This window comes from Rousettus aegyptiacus, unplaced genomic scaffold (genome assembly GCF_014176215.1).
Source record: "Rousettus aegyptiacus isolate mRouAeg1 unplaced genomic scaffold, mRouAeg1.p scaffold_m13_p_10, whole genome shotgun sequence".
Classification (NCBI taxonomy): domain Eukaryota; kingdom Metazoa; phylum Chordata; class Mammalia; order Chiroptera; family Pteropodidae; genus Rousettus; species Rousettus aegyptiacus.
The window spans coordinates 28107089-28128225 of NW_023416285.1; the positions used below are offsets into that span (position 1 = coordinate 28107089).

A 21137-nucleotide genomic window follows, 5' to 3' on the forward strand; every position below is an offset into this window, starting at 1 on the left:
TGGGTGAAAATAATGGGAAAGCTTATTTTATATATAATATCCAAAACACAAAACTTTTTTAAGTTAGCTAAATTCAGTCTTTTAAGATACATACTATTTGATTTTTGTCCTTTACTAAATTTAGCTATTTTAAAATTTAGGGAATCAATAGATTTTAGTTAGAACTGTTCCTCAAAGATGCACTCATATTTTTAAAAAGAAGGCTGGCAAATAACTAGAATCTGGCAATTTTGAAATTATGGCTAGTTCTAGAAATAGTTTATATTTTCCCTTATGACCAAGTCACTACTTACTACTTGCTAATAAAAAAAAAAAAAAAAAAAAAGGCACCAGATAATTATTTAGTGAATTTCTACATGCTAATTTAGAAATGAATAATTTGGAAATGGGGCAAGAATTATGCAAAATATGTCCTTGCTGCCCAAAGTGTCTTCTAATGTATTTTAATAACACCGCCTACCTCTTAAAGAAAAGGCACCCTAGCACAGCAACAGCTCAAAAGCTGTAGATACCTATATGAAAGTCTCTGCATCAATTATCTTGCTCTTATGAGTCTTTCATGTGCAGGAGTAATTGTGTAGATTCAGGTAAATACTTGCATACCTGTGGCTGACAGTATAAAAGAAAATTCAGCTATAAATAGAATCTGTCTCCATTTCTATTCAGTATACCACACTTGCCCTTTGTCCATACAAAGGGACAACTTTCTTAGAGATAACTATTCCTTTATAATGCTAGGTGAATTTAACTCAATGGTTCCTTTCTTATACCACATCCTCCCCTCTTCCTCTTTGACACTTTATCATCAAGTGGGAGAGCCGGAGTGGGCCTCTCCTTGCAGTCCGTGCCAGCACCCTTGTGTCTGACAGGCTGGCTGGCTGGTTCTTGTTCATGCCTGGGTTTTCTGGCATCTATCTCAAAGTGGGCAGCCTGTGCCAGCTCGCAGACTATTAGTCCTGTCAAATATTGTGACTCTCCGGTGAATAGCACAGTGTGTAATGTTGGCAATCCTGGAATAGCTAAGCCTACTAATAATTACTCAATTTACAATTGTTTACTGCTTTGTATGTGAAAGCTGGAAAAATTCTGACATATACAAAAGGATAAACGTTAATCTGCCCTGTGCCTTTGCGTTAATTACCTTTCTTCCATGATTTCTCTAATAGCTGCCACATTAGGACCTGCTCCTAGATGGGTATAAAAAGGACCTTCATCTTTTTCAATAATTTGCTCTGTTGAGATAATAGAAGATTATTATTTTAGACCTCAATTATACTAAATATAAAGGCTACATCCACAAAGCTTATCCCCCAACTGCACATTAAGGGCCCTACATGTGACTTTATACATTTTTTTCTTTAAAATGAGTAAACTGATGGACTAATCTATTAGAAAATGTGCAAAATAATTAAGTATATGTACATGCTGGCTGTTGGATAAAAATATATTAAATTACATTTCAGATATGGGATAAGAAATTATTTTACACCAAATAAGTGGAACAAGGAAAACAGTATGGGAATTTTGATATATATTATATGTAATATCAACTACAATAAAATTTTTTAACCTGAAAAAAATTTTTTTATGGCTCACTAGAATCCTGCCTGTGACTAGGATGTTAAAAGAGTAAAAATAAAATTTCCTGTCTTATCTCGCCCCCAGGATATTGCTGTTTATTGTCAAGATACCTTTTTCTCCTCTGGTTTCTCCACAACATTCAATTACTGTTTTTGAAAATAAAAACATTGACCTCAGACCCATATTTGTATGTACTTTAGCACAATTTATGATGAGAGAAATAATAGAGAGAGGGTCAGGTAAAAGGAAGAGGCTCTTGCAAAATATCAAAGATGAAAAAGGGATGGGGAGAAGGGTTAGGGTGCTAGGAGAAGGGAGTGAAGGCGGTTATAACTTACCTAATGTTATCTATGACATGTGTGGCGCTTTAGCCCCGTAAGGCAACCTAATACTGACCACACACAGAAAGGCAGTAGGCATCCTCCCTCCATTCTTCTATAAAGTGTGTTGTGTCCCGTTGAAAGAGGAGTAACATCAGGCGGGTGGACCATTAGCCACATTAGTTTAACATTTTTGTTTTCAAATGTCTTCTATCGTATCCAAGCTGAATAGCTATAATTACGATCTCCATGTATATATATATATGTATAAAATCTGCATTTATCAGCAAAATGTTTCCCTATTCCAACAGACCTATCATGTATCTTCAATTTTATCAAAAGGTGTTTAAAAAAAGGAAATATTATATTTTATATCGAAAAGATGAAACTTTAAAGAGGAAATAGAATCAAAATGAATATAAATCACATAATATTTCAAGTGTATAAATGGAGAAAGGGCAATTTCATGAGTATTCGGAACTTCGGCATTACAATTTCCCCCCATCTCCCAAGACTGAAGATAATTGCTCCCTTTTCTAGAAATTAATCTTGTAAAACTATTAACACATTCAACCCTGAATTAAAAATATTAAAAGCTTCTATATTTGTTTGCATATGGCAGTTATTTTCTCATTTTAATAGATGTTTTTAATACCTGGCTGCTCTTCAGAAGATGATATATAAGTAGTTAAATAGATTGATTAAACATAAAGATATCTTTATATTTCAGAAGGTTTGAGTAAGGGGGGGAATGAGCATGCACAATTGTTTTAATTTTTGGAAGAATTGAATGCAAGTGAAGTTTTCTCTTGCACAGCACAAGCATTTATAATTTAAAGACAAGAAATGTAAGCTTCAGATTTTTATGGGCCTTTTACATTGCTGCCAGACTCAAGATTTTTTTTTTTTTTAAAAAAAAAAGAAAAAAAATCCCATATCTGAAGATAAATTTGCTAATTCTGGATAAACACCATGTGTCTCGGGACATTTTTGGCACTTACCTACACATCTGCATGATGGGAAATCATATTGAGTCTTGACAGGTGTATCCAATAAATTTTTTATAGGAGTATCTAGTAATTTGGATGGTGACTCTAAAAAATTATTGAGAACAGAACCAACTGTTCTTTTGGTTGGTGTCTTTTCTGAAGAAGGAGTTGCTTGCTGCTCTAAAGCTGGGGTATGGCTATCAAGCTCTGCAGCAGTTGTTTGTCTAGTTAAAACTGTGACTGGCCCTGACATCTCAACTTTTACTTGCTTCTGTGATTTGAGAGTAAGGGCCTTATGGTCAAATAATGATTTGACTGGAAACTGCTTCAGATGTTGCTCCATGGTCTCAAGGATGCTCCTTTGCTGTACATTATCACAGCTCGGAGGTGGAATCTCTTGCTTGGTTATCTTTTTCCATGATTTGTTTTCTGACATGGGATGCATACAAGCATGGGGCTTGGATCCAGGTTCAACCTTAATTGGCCTCTGAGTCTGATTATGGCAAGACTCAGCTTGGAGTTGTTGGGCTTGCTGCTGCTCTTGCTTCTGTAAGAGATGCCACCTTAGAGCAGCATGCTTTTGAATGTCCTTCTGGGGAGGGATGTGAATGTGACTTCCTCCCTGGTCAGGCACAGGGAAAGCATTTGCTTGGTTTTGCATCAGGTACCTTTGCTGAGTGAGTTGTGCAACTTGCTGGCCAGACGTATCTTGGTTTTTACTTTTATATCCCTGTAGAACTGAAGCTTGTTGAGGCTTCTGCTCTTGTTCCTGAAAGCACCTGGGAAGAGCATCTTGCTTTGGGGTCACATTATTTGGAAAATATTGCATGTGATAAAAGTTTTGAGTCTTGTTTCCTGCAAAAAGTTCGGAATTTATAGTCTGTTCTTTATTCTCTGGAACTAGGTGTGTATTGTTTGAACAAGAAACCTGCACTTTGCTTGCACTTGATTTCAAGATATGACTATAGGGAGAATTTCTACTGTTCATATTCTGTATGTGCTCCAATCTCATTTGGGAATTATGAGTCTGGAACTCACTTGATTTCGAATACTGATTTTCACCATGAAAGCATTCTTCCACTTTAACCTGGCTAAAGAATGATCCTTCTTTTTGCTGATCATTGTTGCCTTGGGGATGAGAAAAAGTCTGGGGCATTTGTTCTTTATTCTTCATGTGTAATTTTTGCTGCTGCTGCTGGTTTTGAGGGAGATGTGAATTCTGGGATGCCTGTGTTTGTGCTGCCTGCTTATGAGGCTTGTGTTGTAAAAGGTATGAGTTTGAAAATGGCTCAGTCTCTGAAGCCTGCTGATTCAAGTGCTGCTTTAATGTTAAGGGCATGAGTTTCTCAGTTTGGGAATCTGGTCTTTGTTGAAAATGAAGTCTAGGGGCACACAGCGACTGCATGTGAGCTTCGGATGAATGGTCTGTCTTGAAGTGCACCTGGAGTGAGGGTTTTTGGAACTGAAGATGCTGGTCCACCGTACCTTGAGACTGCCCTTGTTTGATCTCAACTTGGTACCTTTGTGGCCTCTGCTCCGGCTGCATTATTTTCTGGATATAAGCTTGCCCTGGGAGCCCCCCAGGCACGTTGGAATTTCCAGTGTATTGTTTGGAGGTCATTTGATTGGAGGAGTTGGATTGACACTGAAGAATTGACCGCAGTGATGCCTCATTATATCTTAGATGGGATTCTGCTTGATGAAAGTGAGGGGTCTTCAATTCAATCCATCCTGATTTCAGATAGGGCTGTTTGGGGAGCACAAAATCTCGTGTTTGTTCCTTGTCTCGACTCTTCAGAATCTCTTGCTCTTTGTGTCCCATCGACTGCTGGCAGTGGTCCTGTGAAACCCCACTGCTACCGAGAATTGGTGAATTATGTTTCAGATGTTCTGATACTTGTCTTGTTTTCTCAGAATACAATGGAACAGTCATTGTTCCTGGAGTCCTTATGTCATTCTTGTTAACACAATTACTCTGAAGCCTTTCTGGAAGCATCAGAGAGGGGTTGGAACTATGTGTAGATAGATTAGGACTCTGGGATGGTGGTGCCTTGGGCTGACCCTCTATTTTCACTTCCCTTAAAGGAGTTGTATCACTTTGGTTGTGGTAGTGATGGTGTTCTTCCAAAACACCATCATTCAGGATGCTTTTTCCTTCTGAAGGAAGCTGAGGAACCTCTGGAAGAGGAGGAGGGGGAGAAAGAAGCAATTGTGATGGTGGTGGTGTGACAGTGGCAGAAAAGGAATCCTTAGTGAACACTGAACTTTGCTTGAAGTGAGCACCATTCATTTCATTTTGTTTTAAATACCGTTCAGAGCTGCCACCAGGAGCTTGCAAATTGCTGCTGGAACCTGAACAGAATTCTGCACCAGATAATAGCTTTGTGGTTCCTTGGATGTCATTGTTTTCTGTAGGAGATGGGCAAATCTCAAAAACCGATTTCTGTTTTTCTGGTTTCTGAAAAGGACAGGTACCTAGCACTGTAGCTGGTTTCCTGCCATTATCAGCATCACAGGCCTCAGTCACCACTGCAGCTGGCTCTGGAGGCAGCTCAGAGTTCGAGGTCTGTGGGAAATTGATCTGCCCTGAGGTATGCAATGGGTGAGTGATCTCACTGGACAACTCATTAGTAGCCTGACTGTTAATGGCATGTATGTGAGATGTGGTTTTCTGCACCGCAATGGAAACACAAGCTGGATAATATTGAGACAGTGTTTTTCCCAGGAGTTTACCATGTGTATTTTCCATGGAAGAGGCAGAAACTGTAGCACCATTAGGCATTAGCACTGATTTGTTTTTAAGAAGTAATACAACGTTCTTGTCATGGTAGTTAGCATTTTTCCCCTCATGCTCATTGAGAATCTGAAGCTCTGGATTTTCACACCCACTGCAGTTATGTGTTGAAAAACTGGTGACATCTTTAACTGCATTTTCTGGGGCTACAGAGCTCACAGATTCTCTCTTATCATTCAAATTGGAGACATTTGTTTGACTGCTGCCTTTGCCTGGATTTCTTTCTTGGCTTTCCCCGAAGTTCGTTCTTTCTCCATTAGCCTTTTGATCTTGTTTCAATTTCTTGTTCTGATGGAGCCCAGAGAGAGAAGGTTCGCTAACCGTGCGTTTTATTCCTCCATTTTGCAAACACCTGGAATATTCTCTACCTTCTTGTATAAAGTCTGGACTCACACGGCTGTTCTGGCTTCCTTTCACATAGGGTATCCCATAACTTCTGAAAGACTGCCACTTGGTGTCTCCGTTCACTTCTGGATAACGTCTCTCGGTTAATGGGCTTCCATTCTGGAGCTTTATAGCCAGATGTTCTGTCTGGCAAACAGGAGAAGGAGATGGTGTCAGGAATGGACTTAGTCTGTTGCCCTCAACATGGTTGGTTCTATCCTGTTCCATCAGGCTTGCTTCGGGGCCATCCACAAGGCTGCCCTCTGGATGAATTCTAACAGCATGGAAACAAAAATCAAAGTGCATCGATCAATACATATCTAACACTAATAATACATCTTAGAAAACAATCATGTCATTAATAGTACTGGAATTTCTAGACACAGCAAACTATGACACTTGTTTTCGTGTTTCAGGGTGACAACCAATAGCTACTCAGGAAATGATTAGTCTTGTCTTCCCAGCAACTCTCAAATATTTGTGGTCATGAAGAACAAAGATGATCAGATTCACCAATTAATGTGACAAATAACTCCTGGTGTCAAAATGCTAAGAAAATAGAGAAAGACGACCTCCTTTCTCTCTTCTCTAGCACTTTACATACAAATCACTTCCTAAATTCTATCAATTCCATTTCCTGTATATTCCTTGAATTATCGTCACTGCCACTCAATAGCCAGATCTACATTATCTTGCTTCGTTATTGACTGCAGTAGCCTTTTAAAGGGTTTCTTCTCAGCCTGTCCTCTCCCAAGGCCTTAAGGCTCTTCAAATTGTCATCAAAGAGAAGGTTCTAAAATGCAAATCTGCTGTCGGACCCTCCTCGGCACACTTTACTGGCTCCACACTGCTTGCATCAGTAGTTCTCGCGCTCTTTCACTCAAATACACCTGAAAGATAAGGCACACTCCCTGTAGTGATAGCATCCCAGGGGATGGGGTAGGGGTGAAAAGTGGTGTTTATAAAGTGCGTTTTTTAGGTGACTCTGTGTTTTCTTCTGTAGGAGCTGGCTACCCATTTTAATTGAGAATTCCTTCCTAATGGTTTTTCATATACAGGTTCCTATTTTTCTCTCCTCCTACTTCCTCTCACAGTTTATACTCCAACTGTAACAACAGCTTGTAAATATACAAACATGTAAGCTGTTTCGGACCTCTATAGTGTTGTTGTTTTATCTGCCCAGAGAGCTGTCTTAGTCCCCTTATTTGCCCAGCGACTCCTATGTGTTCCTCTAAAACTGTCTCAGATATCACCTCCCTTAGGATTCCTCCTTTGATTTTCCCAAGAGAATTAATCACCCCCATTTCTATGCTGTTTGTAAGTCTACCACTGAACATATCATATTCAATTGTTTTTTTTTTTTTTTAACTCTCTTACTGGACTTCGAACTCCTTAAGGATACTCTACTCTGTTCATGTTTGTACTTAGTATAGAGTGAGCATCCAATTAGTTTAACTAAATTGATATAAATTTTCTCATTTTATTATCATTTAATCATTCAATTAAACATTTTTTTAGACCACTACTGATGGAGATTTCAAAGGCCAAGTGACAGAGAAAGCAGGAAGAAATAGGCATTAAAAAACATAAATAATCCATTATATAAAGTAAATGTTGCCCCATTCATGATACAGTCATGCTTTATTTTCCCACAGTTTTTCTCATTACATTTTAAGGATGTAAGTAGAAAAAAATCAAGACTACTTTGTCTTTGGGCAATGAAAAAAGCTCTATTAAAATAGTCAATGCTTACTAACTAAGACAAATAAAACAAAGGAAGAAAAAAGATATAAACACTGGAAATCAACACTAAAATTATTATTATTTGTAGATAATAAGATTGTATAGTGGTCAACCAAGAGAATCAATGGAAAAACTGTTACAGTTGATGAGAATTCAGTAAAGTAGCTGAAGAAAAAAAAATCGATAGCCTTGATATATAAAAATGAGTCAGAAGCTTTAGTGGAATAAAATACTGTAACAGAAAAAATATTTTTGAAACACTAGGAATACATTTAAAAAGAAACATGGAAGACCTATTTGAAAAAACCATTAAAACAGTAATGAAGGATACATAAACACAAAAACAAAACAAGTAGAAAGGTATAATATGTTCTTTGATAGTTGTCAAATTAAACTATTCATTCAATGTACTTTCAATAAAAAATACTAACAGAATGTTTTGAGGAATTAAAGAAGCTGACTTTAAAGTTTCAGTGGAAAAATAAACAAATTGAATGGCCAGGAATAATCTGAAAAAGATTTGTAATGGGGCTTGGACAGGGCAATAGCCAAATTAAAAGATATTAAAAAGCAACAAAAGCTATCATATTTAAAACAGCTTTGCACATCGGTAGGTAACAGAGTGTTAATAAGACCAATGGAATTGAATAGAATGTCCAGAAGTAGATACAAACAGAAATATGGTTTGAGGCAATGATGACATTTCAAATAAATCTGATATTGGAACAACTAGATAGTCTTTTGAAAAAATATGATAAAATTGTATCTATACCTTACATCTCATACAAAAATGAATTCTAGATAGATTTAACATTTGAAAATGGAAAACAACCCCTCCACCCTAAATGAAAAACTCTGAGAAAACCTGAAAAAAAATATATAATGACTAGATAAGTTCTTTGTGATACAAAATTTAAAAGCCATAAAGGACTAGAAAGTTCTGTAAAATTTACACATGCAAAAATAAACCCATAAGCAAAGTTAAAAAGTCACATAAAACTTTCCTAATATAAAAAACACACAAAGTGACAAGGAAAAGTCCAACCACTAATAGAAAAATGAGCAAAAGACATGGGCAGTTCATGGAAAATGAAATGCAACTGGTGCTTAAATATTTAAAAAGATATCTTGTATCACTCATAAAAATAAAGGCAAATTAGAACTGCAACGATACTGTTTTTTTCTAAAATTGGCAAAGATCAAAAAGTTTGATAATACACCATGTTGGTTAGCATGTAGGGAAACAGACACTCCCTTGTATGGTTCTCAGGAGTCAAAGCTGGTATTAATACAATTGAGGACAATTTACTGATATCTACAGAATTCCACAGAAACTTTCTTTGACTGTTCAGTTTTAAGAACTTATCTAACAAATATGCTATTATATGTTAAATGATGTATGCACAATCTTTTGTAATAGCAAAAAGAAACAACCTACATTTTTAGATGAAAGTATTTTCAAGTAATTAAATGAAATAAAGCAAGCTGCAGAACAGTATGTATAAAAATGCCACAATCTGTACATTTACAAAAATAAAGTCAGTTCTGCAAGAATATACAACAAACTGGTAATAATACTTTGCCTCCAGGAAAGGAATGAGGAGGCTGGAGAATAGCAGTGGGAAGGAGATTGCTTTAAACTGTTTGTTGTTTCTATAAATTTTATGCATATGTATTAGTTAATAAATAAAACGAATTAAAAAGTCATAATTCTTATTGGACAAAAAAAAAAAGCAGAGCAAATAAGTGTCTTTAGTTCCACTGCTGGACCTCCTTCCAAATATTAAGGGATGGGCTAGATATGCATAGCCACTAGTTACATAAGGCTATTCAGCCCTTGACATGAGGTTAGACCAAATTGAGATGGGCTGTAAATATAAATACACGCTGGATTTTAAAGACCCTACTGTGGAACAAAAAACCCATAAAATAACTCATTTTAACAATTATATTATTACTATTTTAGATATGAGTAAAATATATCATTAAATTAATTTCATTTGTTTCTTTTTACTTGTTTTAATGTGAGTACTAACAAATCTAAAATTTCATATGTGGCTTATATGTTGTATTTCTGTTGGACAGCTTTGAGCTAGACTAATACTCTTAATTATCAACAACCCTTAATAAAAAAAAAACTCTAGGTTTTAGAATCATAAAAATTAATTTATAGTTTTTGATGTAAAACAATGCTCCAAAATCAGGGGTACTACTACTTTTCAAAAATTAAGGAGCACAGAAATAAACCTAAATAAATCCTTCATAGACTAGGTCAATTAGTTTTCCAAATACAGCAAAAAAATATTTTTTTTTGGTAACTGTAAGATTGATTTCACACATACACCAATCAAAAGGTATTTACATGTACACATGTGTACACTTGTTATATAAAACTTGCGTGCTCCATGTACAATATATATTGTCCTACTTAATATTCTAGATATAAAATATTTTAAACATTTAATATGTTATGGTCTATTATGTCCACAATTTGGACATTCTTTGAAAATGTCAAGGCCAGAATTACAATAGATGGGAATTTGCAAATCTTTTATGAGCATAATAACAGCTCCTAAGAAGAAACAAAAAATGAAATTTATTTCAATATGGAGTTTTTAAACACAATAAGCATTTTTAAACACTAATTTAAACTAATTATCAGAACTATTGTGTGACAGCAATTCCTTTATTGAGCACAACCATTGGATGTGGAAAATTAATGGTTAACTTTTTCAGGGAAGGCAGGAAATTTATATATTATGTTTCCATTTTAGGATGAGGATAATTTGTTTTTCAAGGATTATTTGTTATTGGCTTATGAAACTGACTCAGAAAATTTAAACCAATAAAGTGCCATTTTAGAGGGAAAAAATATTTTTTTTTTGGATTCAATAGGTCCTAAACCACACTTTTTGTGTATATATCCTAGAATATTACATGATCCTGTAACTCGCTTGCACAGTACTCTTTTAATCACCCAGTGCTTTTATACTGACATTGGCAACATTATTTACTTTTAATAAAATAAAAAACATAAATGAGATCTGTCCATTTTGCTCATTGTAGAAATACTGAAAAAGCTTTTGTGTTGTAATTTTTACAGTGTCATTTTTACAAAGTTTTTTCAAGCTTACATAAAGTCAATAATTTATGCATAAAACAAAAAAAATCTTTTGACATAATCTTTGCAGATATCTACCTGCTAATCAGTGAAAATAGAGTTAATAGGATATTTTTACAAATTTAGCAGGAAAAATTTTTTTCCCCAAAGTTAAATTGGTTTTTGAAAGAATATAAACTTTTGCTATAGACATTGCTTTTTCATGTGACATTGCTTTTTCTTCTTAGAGACCAAGAACTAAGAGGGTTGTTATTCATTCATATCTGCTCTTCTAAGTGGTATCAGAAATACTTTGAATTCTCATAATTTGTTTTTGGTTTCTTTTTTTGAGTTTGAGATTAAATACCCTTAATTTTTTTTCTACACCAGAGAACATTTAATTAATATAATGTACAGTACCAATCAGGATACTACTTCCTTATGCAACTGAATATTCAAAAGTTTTTTAAAGTAATGGCAGCTATTGAAGATTTGTAATATGGTGATTTATGCCAAATAAAATTGTATCCATAAAAATACATTATTTTAGAATGAGACTCAATTCTACAACAAGGACAATGACTCATCTAAGAGGACACTGGCCAATCAAAATTAAGGTGCTGATTTTTTCTTAAAACTGTTATGAAGTTTATATGCAAGAGTATAGGCTGAAGAGCTTTTGGCAAACCTGGAAAGGATGACTGGTTGTTTACCAGGCATGTTTTACATGGTGTCAGTACTTTACATTATAGTACAAGATGCTCTTATGGGTCATGAATGATTTCAAGCTATGAACTACTAGTTCATGAAATTCCTGAAATTTTCACAATCTGCTCTTACAAATTTATAATCTAGTTCTAAACACACTACTGTTGTAGCTACCAAAATATTAACAAATCATATTACTACCCCCTCCCTTTTTTTTGCCAAAAGAATGAAAGTTCTCCAAGATCAAATACATGCCACATTATTTTGGTAGCCTTCCTTTTGCCCATAGAATTACCGAACAGTATCTGAATTTCCAAGAGGCTAAAAATTTTAAAGTGATATATTCAAAATGAGTGATAATATGTGACAATGATGGTGCTAACAAACGTATTTAAAACATTCAGAATATAATAAAGGATCTAGGGCCATTATCTTATTTTACAGATGTAAAAACTGAACAATTTATTCAAGGTTAGGCAAGAAAATAATCACTCCCGCAGGGGCTAGACTGGCAGCTCCAGAGCTTCCTGCCACATGATACTAAGAAAAACACACAATTCAGGGAGTAGGTTAATAAATTCATACTTAGTGAACATTTGACTTTTTTCCAGGCTTAGGCAAAAAAATTATGATTACAAGTCTGTAGGCCTGTAATTATTAGCATTATTAACGCCATTTTGCATGTTATTTCATCAAGGTATCATTTCTTTGTGTGGATTGGAATAGATAAAAAAGAAATGTAAACATTTAGTACAGAGAATTTGAAGTTACCACAGAGTTATTCTGATCCCTTCTTTGCTACCTTTTTTGATTACCTTTCCAATCAATGCTGGGTTGCTGATGATTTTTCTCTGAAATATTTGAGGACAATTTATACAGATCCACTGATAATGTCATTGAGAGAATTGAAGCTCTATGCTCATTAGTTCATTAGTCCAGCATTATTTAAGCCCCCTCAGTGCAAGCGCTATGGAGTAGAGCGAACACAAAGATGCACAGGTGCTACAGTGCCCTGGACTATGGTTATCGTTAAGAGAAGGTGACTGTTCAAGGGCCACAGGAGCACAGGAGAGGGGAAAAGCACTTCTAGATGTCAGGGTCTGCCTACCATATCAACCTGCATTGTCTCTTGCCTCAGTAAAAAATACGTGTCCCATTAAGTCAAAGTTAATTTTAAAAGGATGACAATGAACATTCAGCAAACATATCCATTAATATCACTGAGGCAGAACTAGTGGCCTAAGTAAAACACTTATCAGTTGTCATTAAGTACAGAGGAGACTATGTTAAAAACAAACAAACAAACAAATAAACAAAACCTAACTAAATGGCATACATTAAAAAAATAATATTCAACAAATGACTTATGAAAGTTTTTCTGATTACTGAACCCTTGACCTAGGAAAAGTCACAACATATTTATCTGCTTTACTCTAACAGTTATCTTTGCTAATCAAAATGTAATAAGTAGCTCATCATTTAAATTGTATACATACACACACACACACACACGCATGTGCGTGTGCTTTTTGATTACATGGTACGGCAGGAGGTTTCTTCACAGTTTTACCAAAAAGGCAACAAAATGACTTAAACTTTAGAATGGACAAAACATAACACTCAAATTCTCAAACCAGCTATGGTATTTTTTTTAAAGCCTAAAGAGGCAGTTTTAGAAATTACTTACATAAACGACAGAAGTTAATTAAATCACAATTTTAAACGTCATGGTTTAGATCCTACAAGACATAATTTATGTTTATCTTTTTATTCTAATAGTCTAATATTCCCCATAAAGTATGGCCTTCTAAGGAACCAAAAAGAGTTGTATCAGTTATAAATACCACCAATATTTTTGGAAATTCTAAAGGTCACATTATAGACAGGTAATGTAATATAAATAGGATTATGCAATAATATGTTATGACCACTCTATTATTTCAGCCAATGCTCCAAAATAATTTTTCAAAAGCTGAGAGAGAGAGAGAGAGAGAGAGAGAGAGAGAGAGAGAGAGAGAGATTGAGATTGAGAACTTTAAATAAAAATGTAAAAATGCCATGAATGTAAACCTTCATCCTCTATGTCAGAAGTACACATTTATAAAGCATGTTTATCTCAGTTAAAAATACTGGCCTTTTGACCAGTAGCTAACATTTAGGTTTCCTAAGCCCAAAACAGGTTTTAGCTACAGCAGTTTTCCTTTGGTATTTGATTTTGCTCCTTCTCCCGCCTCTTTGACAGTAATTTATTATGAATTCAAGTCACATCGGCAGCATCTGTGAAACAATTACTGCATCTAGGACTGACTCTGCAGTCTAATCCATCATAATTATGACAGGCCTCTTTGAAGATGCTATGATGCATGACTTAAAAATAGCACATTAGTGTGCAAATGGATCAGCATCTCATTTCACCAATATGCATTTAGGGTTGTAATTTAGCTCAATACCATTTGACTCTTTTTGAATCACTCAAGAATGGAGGCTGTATCTCTCACCACATAAAACTGTAGATGACACTTAAAATTTGTGAAGAGGGTTTTTGTTTTTGCTTTTATTTTTTGGTTTATTGATTTTGTTGGTGGTGTGTCTTTTACTGCTCTAAGAGAAAAAAATACACATCATTTAAATCTTATGTCAGCTTTTTTCAAGGAGACAAGAGTCAATTTATAGATTTATATAGTTGCCTTATTATAAGGCAATACATTTTTTTTCTATAAAAAATCTTTGACTTCATGTTCTAATGTTAAAAGTATATAAAATACTCTGCCATCGTCGGATGAGTCCTGTTTATTGATTTATGCAAATTATTGGGGGGTCGGTTCTTAAGACTAATTATTTGCAGGAACTGTATGTACTGAAAGACCACATGCTCCAGCATCAGCTTTATGAAATTACTATGTATGTCTCTGTCACCTCCACTGACAGGCTTTGCCCCTGTTGGTAATTTGGGTCCTAGGAATTAATTAATTCTTGACATGGAAAATGTTGAATAAAGATGATATATTTGCCAACATATCCTGCATAGATGGCACTATTCTCCAAAACTATTCTAGAGTCTTCCTACCAAAATGGGATATGATTTTATGTCAATTATACATTTATTTAAAATTATGTAGAGGACAAGAAGCCTCAGCATTGTCTGGTGAAATGTCTCTGTGGATAGTCCTCTAAAATGTCGGTTTCAATCCCTAGCTTCTGAATCTATAAAATTCCTTCTATTTAATTTGACTTTCTTTCTTAATTTATACATAATATTAGTATGGTGGTTAAGTCCCACTCTGGTAGCAAACAAAGTGTTTTTTATAGGGCATTACTTATGGAATTAAAAACTTCTTTATTAATTTAATATTAAAGCTAAAATTTTAAAGGAAAACAATTCAAAACATTTATTTTCAACAGCAAAATTAAGGTACCCAAACTACAAGTTAAGTTTGGAATAGAATGCTTTATATATGCATTAAGTATGGAGAATATGAAGTGAATTAATATTTTATGGCAAAACTGACATTTATGTTTCTCGTGAGAAACCACAATCTTCACATTAAGAAATCTGTGAAGATGTATTTCACACTCTTGAAAAAAAAAACCAATGTCAAAGTCTCAGAGAACTTTCTTGTTATTTCCAGAAGTGCATTAATTAAACAAGCAGCTGCACACACATGATTGGGCACACGCACTGAGCACACCATGGTGTGTTGCACACTTACAGGGAAGACTTGCCAGGTTTTTTATAATCCTCAGTAGATACTATTTAATTCCAATGTTTGAAGTTTTAAAATTTGTTTCTTATCTCAAAATAACAGTAAAGACAAAATTTAATAACGTATAGATTGCCAGAGGGAGGAGTATCAGGAGGAGTGTCACTGAAGATTAGAGAAGAGGCTTACAGACAGAAGTCTGAGTTTAAGATGAGGAGACAACTGACAGTTTGGAAATAAATCTGCTTACAGTCTGCAGTTCTACTCAACCAGTTTTCCAGCCAATAAGATGGGCGTGATCCTTTTGTCAGGTCTCAACTATCCATATATCTGTTAATCCTGGGATTGTTTTTCAAATTTGGGCTTATTCCTGGTCTCGCTTTAATTTTCATCAAACTAATATGTGCTGAGGAAAAATATCATCAAACATAATTAGAAATGTAATTTGTCACAAGCGCATTATTTGTTTCTCATAAATTATAAAAATTACTTAGATTTTTCAGCTTCTGTCTACTCCATCATTACAATGGCTACTTGTGAGCTGGTTGATCTTACTAGGACACTCTCTAGGACATCCTTATTAGGATATACTCTATTCAAAGCTTGACATTTTTAATTTTTTAAAAAATGTATGAGAGAAGCTGTAGTTGTTTGGATTTGATCTTGCTGATACCCTGAGAATCTGTCCAGTGGGCAAGTAGACCCCAGCAGAAAGGCGGACTCTGCAGGCAAAGCTGAAGTGAGTCTGGTGATAGAAGAGATGAATAGGAGACACTCTTTCTGTATCAGGGAGCTAGCTGTACAGTAAGAGGCCCCTGCAGGGCCCTCTGAGAATGCATGTGTACTGAGAGAGAGAGCTAGTCTTTGGATGCCTGCCTCACAGAGGGCATCCACTGGCCAGTCTATGTCAGCTACTAAAATAGAAACACCCAAAGTCCCACAGCCTTGTTTAGGTCCATATGGAGCTCTAAGCTTTTTTTCATTCTTTCTTGCCTTCCAACCTCCTAGTGTCTGGTGCTTAAAACAGAAAGGTGGGGGTAGGTATTCAGAATGAGACTTTCCTGCTCTCAAGGCCAAGTGTTGGAGCCAGAGGTTAAGCCTGTGCTGAGGAAGGAGAGGAGTACTGATTCAGGCTTGACTGGGAGTTTTAAGATAAATAGGGCTGAGTTTCAAAGACTTTAATAAAATTGTGCTAATAACCAAAGGATGCTATAAAAATAATGGAATCTAGTCAAGAAGACACCATAGGGAGGGTGTGTGGGATGAGACTATCATGGTATATTTGATGGACAATTATAGGACAAAAATACTTTTATACATTGAGGTATGATGTATAAAATGGTTATATAAATCCAATAAAATGACTTCTAGTGATAATAGAACATTATGTAATTTAGGACAGGGTTCATAATCATTCAATGTTTTTATATGACAGTGGCAGTCATAAAAATAACCTGTCAATGTATCCATTCTGCTATTCAACAAATATGATTAAACATATCCTATGTGCTAGGCACTGCTGTAGCCAATAGCAGTACACCACTGAACAAAAGAGATGAACATCCCTGCCCTCTTAGACCTGATATTCTAGTGGGGAGAGAAACAATAAACATAATAAGGAATAAATTCTATGGTATAGTAAGAAGACATTGAGAGCTACAGAAAGAAGAAGAAATAATAGGGCAGGATCAAGAGTATGCAGAATCAAGAGTACAGCGGGAGGGGTTGCAGTTTGCAATCTTAAATACTATAGTTAGAGTAAGTCTCACTGAGAGAGTGAGATCTAAATAAAGTCTTGGAGCCAAATTATATAATAAACATCCAATTCACCAAGGTGATCTTAATCACATTGTTATTTCTATATTACTGGATATACTGTCTCTAAAATCAAGAATAGAAAAAGAAACAAAACTGTAAGATGTAGAAGACAATTCTATTAGTGTCAAAGAAATTGTTACAACTCCAGAGGCATCTAAAATATTAATGTGAAACAAACTAATAACATACCTAACATTTTATTGAAAAGCTCTGCAATAGTGATCCTTGCAACACAGGCATTTTGGCAATTATGCATTGTAGTATATTCATCAGATCTGCTCCTTCTCCAAAGTGTTTTATTCCCTACCATTGCCTCAAAAGGCATGCCATCTGTGTTTCTGAAAAGTTCTGTACAACCTTGAACAGCTCCATTTTCATACCGATCTAGTCCTAATTTGCTACAGTTACCATGACAACCTAGTCATTTTTCTTTTTCTTATTCTGGAACAATTAGTGGTTATTGTGTTTTCGTTAACTTTGTAGGGCATAACAAAGTTATTCTTGAGGGTAAAATAAATATACTTAAAGATTACTAATGGATGTGCCATTAAACCCATTATCCATCAGTGAGTTATCAACGTAAGATAGTTCCATATGTGCCAGGCCTAAAGAAAACTGCCAACATTATTTCATAATATAAATAAAGTAATTTTAATCCAGAGGAAAAACATAGAAGAAATTCTCTAGTGGGTAAAGCATTAGGGAAATGAGAAACAGCAACTACATAGATGTTTTAAAAGGACTTCATATAACCCCGTATTCATCAGAAACACATTCTCCCACACATTATGAAGAGTGCTCTCATCTTCTTTATCTTCTGTGATCTGTTAAAAAATCTGAAAAACGTGTTAGATCACCTCAAATTATAGTACACCTTTTAAGTGGTATCAAAAATATATATATAGAAAGACTATAATTTTTTTTTTCCTTGGAAAAGTTTCTTACTTCTGGGAATACAATCTATGGGATCCAGAATTAATATCAAATACAGTCTCTGTCTTTACAGATTTTTAATTTATTTAATTGGCACATAAGATACATATATGTTGGAACAGCTATTCAGAACAAGACAGCTCATTTCTAGTTTTGGATATAAATATTTGAGCAAGTTACAATCTCTGCAAATCACAACTACAAAAAAGGAACTCTAATGTAATATGAGAGAAATGAACAAGAATACATCTAAGGTCTTTATGAGTTCTAAAATGCGACAATTCTCTAAAATTGGCAATGATAAATATCTACTGGGGTGTCATTGAAATGTCATTACAAAGACTATCTTTGGTCTGGGAGGTACAATTTTTATCTCATTTCCATATAAGGAAGCAGAAGCTAAAAAAGTAAAGTAGATTGGCATAGCTGATATGAGGCAGAGGTAGATATAAAATTCAGGCTTGTCCAACTTCTGAGCCAAAGTGTGAATAGATGGAGGTTGGTCAGTTCAGGGCAAAGAAGCAGATTTGGCACTCGTTATCAATATTCTCCTGGAAACAGAAACTCCAGGTTGGCCGATGTGAGTATAGTCACTAGGCAAGCAAATTCTTCTATGAGACATGGATGACTAAGCAGCTTTCTACATTGAGGTCTAGAAAATAAAATCACTTACGACACTCTGCCTCCAAGAAACATTGGGTACCCTTAATGCATTTACTTTGGACAATGAACACAAATCATATTGTAATCACTGGAAATGTGAGTTCCTGATTAGGATTTAATAAATGTATAAATGTGTTTAAACATCAACCTCTTGTGGGTTTGATTAAAACAAATCACTTTACCTCAATCAAATCAACTCTGAGAGAAAGATAAAGTTGGGTGTCTGAATCTTCAAATTAAGAAGCAGATCCTGGGCAGTGGTGTCCACCCCAAAGTGATATCTTCTTGACATCTCTATCAAGTCTCTGCTAATAAACTAGACATGACTGCATACAGAGGCGCATGAGCACAAATGTAGACCCACACTACTGGGGCAGAATCACATCATGTGCAATTGACGAAGCCGTAATCCTATTGGATATTGATATATATTTTTTTAAAAAGAAGGGCCAGACTGAGGGAGAATAAGGAAAACTGGGTTAAAAACAAATTTAAAACTTTCATTAACAAAAGACCTCAAAGCTCTTAATATGATTATGGGATCTCAAAAAGGGTGCTGTGATACATGGAATTTCACAGACATGGCTTGGGTACTGAACAGTTGTTTACAGAGTATCCTGCAAAACCAACATCTCATGGAATAGCGCACACTGGAAAACTCTAATTCAGATGTATACGATGATTGATTTTATGCAGTTTTAATGTGTACGTGGATCTTCAGTCACTGATGAGAACTTGTGGTCTGGGAAAATATAAATTCATATCACTACTCATAACTTAGCTGTAAAGAGCTCTGTGTCCACGTTCAAGAACTAAGGATGTATATATTGCAAATATTGCTTTAACTTCAAATTAAACATGTATAACTTTAAAGAGATGCTGTAGGAACTTAACTCTTGTTTACATCAATTAGCCTATGGTAAAACTGTTTTCTTTATTTGTCCTTCAGTTTAAAGTTGCTGAATCTGCCCACAATGTTAAGTGAGGGCTTGCTGTATTGTGAGAGAAATGAGTACTTAGTCTTAAGATTAAATCTTGTAAACTAGCCTTTGTGATCTCTACAGTTCCATCTGCCACATCAAGAAAGCCACTCCTAATTGTAATTGTTCAATACCAGATCACAAGAAAAGTAATGAAAGCATGAGGATTGACATAAGGTAGGTTTTTATATTCTAAGTATAAATAATGGAAATAAAATGAGATTAGAGTTGAGAAACTATTATAATATAAGAATCCAATTAAGGGTAATATTGAGTAAAATAGGAATGGAAAACTTAGCTTTTTATAATTATTTTCTAAATACCAGAAATGCTATTATGCTCATATATTAAAGAGAAATAATTCTATCAAAGGTTTTATCAGCCTTGAAGTTAACAATTAAAATTTTTGATAACATGACCACAAAAACTGTTTTCTTCTAAATCCTTTCAAATATGCCATTATCAGATAGACTAGTCTTTAGCACTAATGTAGACTAAAAACAACCCTGAAGCATAATTTAAAAAATGAAATAAACAGGAAAATTCATATTCCCAGCTAAATTTTCATTCATATTAAAATATCCTGTGTAACTCTTTACTTTCCCAAATTACACAGAAAATCATTAAATTTTTTGCATGAGGTAAATAGATCATTTATGTCTTTAAAGAGAAAGGTCGGCTCTCAGGGTGTAATCTGGGTGATTGTTCTTTTAATGTGTCATTTAACTGATGTATATCTTCACAAGACATACCAGAAAGAACAAAAAGAAAAACAATATTAAAAAAGATTGTAAACTTACTAAATTTAAGCATTGAGAAACACTAAAAATATACTTCCACATGTGTCTGCATTAAAAATACCACTGAATTCAAAATAAGACCTAATTACCTGCAAAGTAATTTCCATATAACCATAGCATTATTTAGATGTCAGAAATTTACATGTTACACAAAACGGTACATCTAAAATTAATTTGGCCAATGGTTTGCCCAACTCACACAGCTATACATCTGTTATCATGACTATAATTAAATCTGTTAAAAGATGAATTAGTCTTTTGTCTGAAAATAGCTTTAAATTAATAGATTAGTGAATGATAACAGTTTATGGCATTTTTTTCATAGTACAAAATGGAATTTTCTAGAAAAATATTAGAAAATATAACTTTTCTGCCTTGTTTATCCTATAAATTTTCTTGTGTCAAATCACTACTTCTACATTTCAATTATATTTGAATGTGGTATATGCAATATAAGTCTGATACATTGTACACTTAAAATGTCACCAACCCCTAAAAATAGCTTTCCCTTGTTTCCTTCTGCTTTCCATCTTTCAGTGGTTATAAGAACTCTGATTTTAATTGTCATCTTACAAATGCTGCACCATAAGATAAGTCGACCAGTTATAACAAGCACTGAATTA

The 21137-nt window shown here is 34.7% G+C and overlaps 1 protein-coding gene across 4 annotated transcripts in view; it reads right to left on the bottom strand.

Moving 5' to 3' along the window:
• The window catches only part of TET2 (tet methylcytosine dioxygenase 2), a 114199-nt gene that overhangs the window by 35449 nt on the left and 57613 nt on the right, over positions 1–21137 (bottom strand). For 2 of the 4 annotated variants that reach the window (XM_036227645.1, XM_016147939.2), the window contains exons 3-4: positions 2903–6342; positions 1142–1232 (exon numbers count right to left, since the gene is read on the bottom strand). In XM_036227645.1, the coding sequence (XP_036083538.1) occupies positions 1142–1232; positions 2903–6296 (3485 nt within the window). In that variant the 5' untranslated portion in view covers positions 6297–6342. The remainder of the gene's footprint in view (positions 1–1141; positions 1233–2902; positions 6343–21137) is intronic. The other 2 variants (XR_001597279.2, XM_016147948.2) reach the window with 1 other exon arrangement.